The sequence below is a fragment of the Chiloscyllium plagiosum genome, unplaced genomic scaffold (genome assembly GCF_037043375.1).
Source record: "Chiloscyllium plagiosum isolate Xiang-an unplaced genomic scaffold, Cpla_swu_hap1 HiC_scaffold_22, whole genome shotgun sequence".
NCBI classification, from domain to species: Eukaryota; Metazoa; Chordata; class Chondrichthyes; order Orectolobiformes; family Hemiscylliidae; genus Chiloscyllium; species Chiloscyllium plagiosum.
Genome location: NW_028270160.1, coordinates 30,455,838 through 30,463,791, shown reverse-complemented (window position 1 = coordinate 30,463,791; position 7,954 = coordinate 30,455,838). Strand labels below are relative to the sequence as shown.

The following is a 7,954-nucleotide window of genomic DNA, read 5'->3' as shown; positions in this document are numbered from 1 at the left end:
CCTCTCCAGGTGTGGGAGAAGGAAAGAACCACAGGCAGTACACAGTAAAACCGGCACTATTAGCATCACACTCTAGCCCCTTAGCTAACTTAATAAATAAATCTGAGGACTGAGGTTTGAATCCCATAGAGACAGATGGTGGAATTTGAATTCAATAAAATATATCGGAATTAAGAATCTACTGATCACTATGAAACCATTGTCAATTGTTGGGAAAATCCACCTGGTTTACTAATTTCCATCAGGGAAAGAAATCTGCCATCCTCACCTGGTCTGGTCTATATGTGTCTCCAGATCCACAGCAATGTGGTTGACTCTTAACTGCCCTCCGAAATGGCCTAGAAAACCATTCAGTTCAAGGGCAGCGAGGGATAGACAATAAACACCGGCCAACCAGTGACGCCCACATCCCACAAGTGAATAAAAAAATTCCTCACTCTTCTATGTCTCTACAAATTTCAATTATTCCATTTTGTTGCTGTTAGAAAATATATTTCTGCTCACAAACAAGTTGAAGCACAATGAAGTTCAAATTGATGATTTATTGTATCTTATTAAAGATAGATCTAACTTTGTGTGTCAATCTGGTGGATGCTGTGCCAATATATGAAATGAGCACTACTCTGTTCACTTAGAAGTGTTTGTGTTCACACCTTGTACTAATAGGATGTGTTTTCTTTGCCACATTAGAAGTTTCTCACAAAATAACACCACTGTTTAGATTCTGCTCTAGGGACCTTATAATGTTTGTCCTACAAAAGATTATGATGAGAAGATTAATATTTAATAATATAATGACTAACATTGGATTGTTCACATAAATGAATGGGTTATTCATTGTGTGCGTACATTTATTCTGTTGGACTAACGTAAAGTACTTGATTAGTAAACATAACGCAATCACCTATAAATAAAGGTTTAGGTTGGAACCCAGTTTAAGTTTAAAATGATAAAATGGCATCCATTGAAAGACTTGCTTTGAATGTTTTCCTCATTACCTTTGCTTTTTGTGCCAAAAACTACTGTGCAGCACAAGGTAAGGGAGAGATCCATCTCTACCAAAATGTTAAAAAATCTCCATGTGTAAAGATGATATTAATGTCAGAGTTATTAAGAAACATAAAGAAACAAGAAGAGATCATTTAAGATGACTTTGTATGAATTTGCCAAATCTTGAAATTGAACTAGTACCATCATACTTGTGCCATCATCCAGGAATCCAGCATTCCTTCAATTTGTGACAATAACTTCCAAATATTTGCTCCAATCTCGTGCTGTTTTTGCTGTTTACAGTGTAGATTATTTGACAATGGCGATATGAAAACCATTTGACTGAAATGTCTTTTGCAGTTAACAAATGTGATCCTGACTTTTATCACACTGATTATGTTGCAATGTTACCTATTGTTAAGGGTGGACAAAACAGGTGGGTTTACCCCTTAGAATTCGAATGAGAACTAAGGAAGAAAAATTGCAGGTTTTGATCTAATGTTTTCTGACTTCCTGAAAGAAGAGAGTCAAGCCAGGGAAATATATTTTCTACCTGGTCTTGCTTCAGCAGCTGACAAACTATTAGCTCAATCACAAAAGTAAGATGCTGGAGCTCTGAATTAGAGAGTAAGCGCTGGAAAAACTCAGCAGGTTTGGCTGCATTTGTGCAGAGAGAAACAGAGTTAATAAAGAAGAGTCATTGATCTGGAGGTGTTAACACTGTTTCTCTCTCCACAGATGCAGTCAGACCTGCTGAATTTCTTCAGCACTTTTGGTTTTTATGTTAGATCTTCCACTTATTTGTAAAATAGAGATAGTGGGGTAGATTTCCTGCCTGCAAGATCTACCTCTGACCAGAGTCAAGTTATTGAACTTGGTTTTTCAAGTAATTGTTGACATGGAACCCAGACACGAGAAAGAAACCTAGCACTGTAACTCAATTTCTGCAAATGATTCTGTAACTGGTGGTTGGTACCTGTTGTGGGGAAAATTAGCAGTCTCAGAGTCAGAATCATGATTCAATGACAGAGTTTATTGTACAAAAAAACCAGAGCTCTGGGGAGAGAGAGATATCCGTCAGCCCGGTTATCAGCTGCGAGCCGTCTCCCACTCTTAGAGTACGTCACGATATTTTATGCATTTCATGGTATAATGGTCCAGATATCGAGTCTTCATTTGTGCAGCATGGATTGTTTACAGAAAACATTACAAAATCATTGTCAGTTTCAGCAGCTACGCAGAAGTCCATTGCTGCAGTATTTGGTCATGATCGTTCTTCCTGAGAAGGAAGATCGTTTTCCATTACTGCAAATATAAGGTATTAACACTGGTATAAAAGCAGTCTCAGGTAGTTAACATTTCTATTGAAGGTGGTGGCAGGACTCAGATACTTCGGCAGGCAGTGGACCTCACTGATGTGTACTCTCTCCCCCACCCACCTTTAACTAATTATCTATGCTCTGTATCTATTGTGCTGGTATCCTGTTGGCCTCAGGCAGTATCTGTGTAAGCTTTGTTGTACTTTTCCATGTGATGGCTCAGCGGCCATCTTGTGTGCTAAGTGACCAACTTATGGCTCAGCGGCCATCTTGTGTCTGTCTGCCCCGTGTCAGCATGCCCCATGTCAACTCCCACTTTGTAACTAAATATGAATGATGTGCTGACAATCATCATGAGGCGGTCACCAAAGTTAGGGCATCTAAAAGAATTGGAAAGAAAAGAACATGGTACCAATGTCAAGAAATTGGATACTGCAAACTGGAGTAATTAGTAATGCAATAGTTTTAAAATAAGTAGAAAATAGTTTAAAATTGTTAAAAAGCAGAAGTTGAGGAGTACATTTATGAATATAACTAACTGGGTGAGTAGCTGCTTTTATAGTGTCAGAGATTCTACATATCAAGATTCCTTGTTTTTTGTGGATGTGATATCCTTGGAGGACACTGATAAGATGCAATTAATCCAAACTTGAAGAAAGTTTCAAAACACATTTCAGCTGAAACATTGCTAAGTTATGATGGTGACTATCTAAGGGAACATTGAGGGCGGTGAAAGAATTGTTGAAAGAAAGGGAACAGCAGCTGGGGTTTTAGGGAATGATGTCAGGGTCGGGTGTGGTACTGCTCAGAACAATTCAGTGATGAATGTTGTTCCTTTAGTGTTCCCATTTCACATTAAGCAGCTGCACAAAATAAAACTGGCAATTTTTTTTAACAACAGTAGCTTCCAATAACATAAATAGGTTTCACTGCAACATTCACTTTGTGGAGGCCCAAGTGGGAAGCAGAGAGAAAATTTGCAAGAACTAAGGCCTAGATATGGCCAGATTTATAAAGACAAGGCACTTGGGGTTCCTGGCACTGTGAGGCACCAGTGCTAACCACTGAGCCACTGTGCCACTTCAGATAATGGCACACTGCCTATTTGGACATTGGCTGCTCTAAGTTATGGTATACAATTCTGGATGCCTTCAGTGATCAAGACAAGTGGCCTGGAGTAGTCTCAATGCATTGGAAGCATCTCCAACTGTTTGAATGGGTGTGAAAGTAATGCAGGTAAATAGGTACCAGCCCTTTGAATAAGACACAAAACTGATGAGAGATCATCGAATTATACCACAGCAAAGTTCAAGATACTCAGGAGAGACAGGAAAACTATCAGGAGATGAAAAACGGTATATTTTACATTGCTAATTTCCTCATTGTATCATTGCTGCTAGATGGAATAACATGTGGAGGCAAGCTTGACAGTGTCAGTGGATCTTTTAATAGCCCTAATTACCCAGGACACTATCCAAATAATGCAGAATGCACATGGTATGTACATATGCTTGAGTAGCACAAAATAACAGTTACCTGTATGAGGTCACCCTTCAACCTCCGATGCTCCAGGGAAAACAGCCCCAGCCTGTTCAGCCTCTCCCTATAGCTCAAATCCTTCAACCCTGGCAACATTCTTGTAAATCTTTTCTGAACCCTTTCAAGTTTCACAACATCTTTTCAATAGGAAGGAGACCAGATTTGCACATAATATTACAACAGTGGCCTAACCAATGTCCTGTACAGCTGCAACACGACCTCCCAACTCCTGTACTCAGTACTCTGACCAATAAAGGAAAGCATACCAAATGCCTTCTTCACTATCCTATCTACCTGTGACTCCACTTTCAAGGAGCTATGAACCTGCATTCCAAGGTCTCTTTGTTCAGCAACACTCCCTACTACCTTACCACTAAGTGTATAAGTCCTGCTAAGATTTGCTTTCCCAAAATGCAACACCACACATTTATCTGAATTAAATTCCATCTGCCACTTCTCAGCCCATTGGCCCATCTGGCCAAGATCCTGTTGTAATCTGAGGTAGCCCTCTTTGCTGTCCACTACACCGGCAATTTTGATGTCATCTGCAAACTTACTAACTATACCTCTTGTGCTTGCATCCAAATCATTTATGTAAATGACAAAAACTGGAGGACCCAACACTGATCCTTGTGGCACTCCACTGGTTACAGGCCTCCAGTATGAAAAACAACCCTCCACAATCACCCTCTGTCTTCTACCTTTGAGCCAGTTCTGTATCCAAATGGCTAGTTCTCCCTGTATTCCGTGAGATCTAACCTTGCTAAGTAAATCTTTTCCAAAGGGCTTGGAACTCAGGACTGGAAAGTGAGCCCTCCTAAAGGATGGCTCCAGTAACTAGGAGTCCAGTGATGATACAATGCTAACCATCTGACTTAAATTCAAAGTTAAGCAGAAAGTCAATGTTTGGTTCTTCTATAAAGGGTAGTGTCCCTCCTACTACAGAAATATACCATAACATGCTGGAACAGGTTAATTAAATAATGTTTTAGGATTCTTGTGGTCAGTGATAGTGTCCAAACCTCTGGACCAGAAGATCAGGGTTCAGCTCTTACCTGCTTCAGAGGTGTCTCATCACATGCCTGAACAGATTGATTTCAAAAATACTTTTGTTTTCTCAGCCTATTCAAATCCAAGGGTTTTGTAGTTCAATGGCAGTATCTCTATCACAAGACCAGAACACTGAGATTCAAACCTGACCTCAGTATGTGATGGTCATGGAGATGCGTCATAACATATTCAAACAGGTTGAAAGTGAAAAGATTTCCCCATGCCATTCATTTCTGACCTCCTCTCCTGAACGATTGCTTAAGTATGTAGTGCCCTGATTGACATCTTGTGATCTCTGAGGTCAACAACAGTCAATGGAGCAATGGCACATACACTCAAAACCTCATCTTCCCTGTTAGCTAAGGACGTAGTCTCCATAAGCTTGCAAGTTGTGACATAGCAGCTGCAATATCCTCACATACAAGATGAAGACTGCTAGGATGAGGCTGTTGTGGTAGATTTGAGGCAGGGTGGATGATGGTGACAATCTTCTAACAGATGTTTCACACCAACACACATGGATACTTTCTTGTGCTACCTTGCACACAGTCAAAATTACTAAAGTGCATTGGAAGAGTTATTGTCAGGCTTGAGATAACCTTGCAGTAGTACATTCCTCCAGTCTCCTGTGAGGCTGAAGACAACGAGTTCTCCATTAACAAACACACCCATAAAAAATTAAATGGAGCATATGCTGCTGAGCGCCTTGCCCAGGAGTCAGGTCAACAATCAACTACTAAATAGTTGATGGTTACATGGTGGAACCTTCTTAAGATTTCCATTGTCCTGATTTTAGGTTCCAACATTCCTACAACAACTTGAGTTAAGAAATAGAAATTGTAGGTCAAAACCTTTCTTGATAATAATAATGCCAGAAAGAAAATTGTAGATATATTCAATCAGGAGATGAAATATAATGGGTTATATCTACATTATGGAAAATTGTATTTTATTCTTGAACAGATTGATTTGGTTGTCTGAATGACTGATACCTAATTCTTAGTCTTTGGTTTACATGTCCTGTGCTGTTGATATTGTTTGCAGGTCTTTGTGGATACGTTGCCCAGTTTTTGAAGTAAATTATTATGGGAAAAAGGATGACGACAAAATACATTTTTAACTGATAGTCATTGTCTTACCAGTTTAGAAGTTCCATCACATGTTCAAAGGATTGTTTTGCAATGTATGATGAGCCATCAACAAAGGACCATCAACAATGGATAGTCAACACGGTTTTGTGAAGGGTAGATCGTGCCTCACAAACCTTATTGAGTTCTTTGAGAAGGTGACCAAACAGGTGGATGAGGTAAAGCGGTTGATGTGGTGTATATGGCAAGTAAGTTGCTTGATAAGGTTCCCCGTGGTAGGCTATTGCACAAAATACGGAGGCAGGGGATTGAAGTTGATTTAGCGGTTTGGATCAGAAATTGACTAGCTGAAAGAAGACAGAGGGTGGTGGTTGATGGGAAATGTTCATCCTCTAGTTCAGTTACTAGTGATGTACCACAAGGATCTGTTCTGGGGCCACTGCTGTTTGTCATTTTTATAAATTACCTAGATGAGGGCTTAGAAGGATGGGTTAGTAAATTTGCAGATGACACTAAGGTCGGCTGTGTTGTGGTTAGTGCTGAAGGATGTTGCAGGTTTCAGAGGGACATAGGTAAGCTGCAGAACTGGGCTGAGAGGTGGCAAATGAAGTTTAATGTGAAAAAGTATGAGGTGATTCACTTTGGAAGGAGCAACAGGAATAAAGAGTACTGGGTTAATGGTAAGATTCTTGGTAGTATAGATGAGCAGGGAGAGTTTGGTTTCATATACATAAATCCTGAAAGTTTCCACCTAGGTTGATAGGGTTGTTAAGAAGGCATACAGTGTATTAGCTATTATTGGTCGAGGGATTGAGTTTCAGAGTCATAAGGTCATGCTGCAGCTGTCCAAAACTCTGGTGCGGCTGCACTTGGAGTATTGCGTACAGTTCTGGTCACTGTGGCACGTTGGCTCAGTGGATAGCACTGCTGCTTCACAGTACCAGGGTCCCAGGTTCGATTCTCAACCTTGGGTGACTGTCTGTGTGGAGTTTGCACATTCTCCCCGCATCTGCGTGGGTTTCCTCCGGGTGCTCTGGTTTCCTCCCACAGTCCAAAAATGTGCAGGTCAGGTGAATTGGCCATGGCAAGTTGCCCATAGTGTTAGGTGCATTAGTCATAGGGAAATGGGTCTGGGTGGGTTACTCTTCGAAGAGTTGCTGTGGACTTGTTAGGCCGAAGGGACTGTTGGTGTCCGCACTGTAGGGAATTTAATCTAATTATAGGAAGGATGTGGAAGCTTTGGAAAGGGTTCAGAGGAGATTTACTGGGATGTTGCCTGGTATGAAGGGAAGGTCTTATGAGGAAAGGCTGAGGGACTTGAGACTGTATTCTTTAGAGAGAAGAACATTGAGAGGTGACTTAATTGAGACATATAAGATAACCAGAAGATTAGATAGGGTGGACAGTCAGAGCCTTTTTCCTCAGATGGTGATGACTAGTATGAGAGGACATAGCTTTAAATTGAGGAGTGATAGATATAGGACAGATGTTAGAAGTAGTTTCTTTACTGAGAGAGTAGTAGGGGCGTGGAACGCACTGCCCGTGACAGTAGTAGACTCGCCAACTTTAAGGGCATTTTATTGGTCATTGGATAAATAAATGGATCATAATGAAGTAGTGTAGATGGGCTTCAGATTGGTTTCACAGGTCGTTGCAACATTGAGGGCCGAAAGGCCTGTATTGCACTGTAATGTTCTACGTTCTATGTTCTAACAACAAATGCTCCTAAAAATTCAACAATTTGCACTGGATCAAAGTATACATTTACATCATTGTCCAATACTATGACCATTTAGTTTAGATCTTATTCTTTTAAAACAAGTGCTGATTTTATTGCATACTATTACTCCTTGCCAACTTTCCAAAGTAAGTCTGTGAAATCTCTTGTTTATCCACTATTATTTGAATTAACTATATTAACTAAATACAAAACAATTTAAAGTGTGACAAGAAGCCAGTAAGTTATAG

General features: G+C 40.2%; 1 protein-coding gene across 1 annotated transcript in view; it reads left to right on the top strand.

Annotated features, from left to right (window-relative positions):
* Positions 1–954: 954 nt before the first annotated feature.
* Positions 955–7,954, top strand: part of LOC122561394 (cubilin-like) — a 129,728-nt gene continuing 122,728 nt past the window's right edge. The window contains exon 1 of the mRNA XM_087999264.1: positions 955–1,036. Within this exon, the coding sequence (XP_087855390.1) occupies positions 955–1,036 (82 nt within the window). The remainder of the gene's footprint in view (positions 1,037–7,954) is intronic.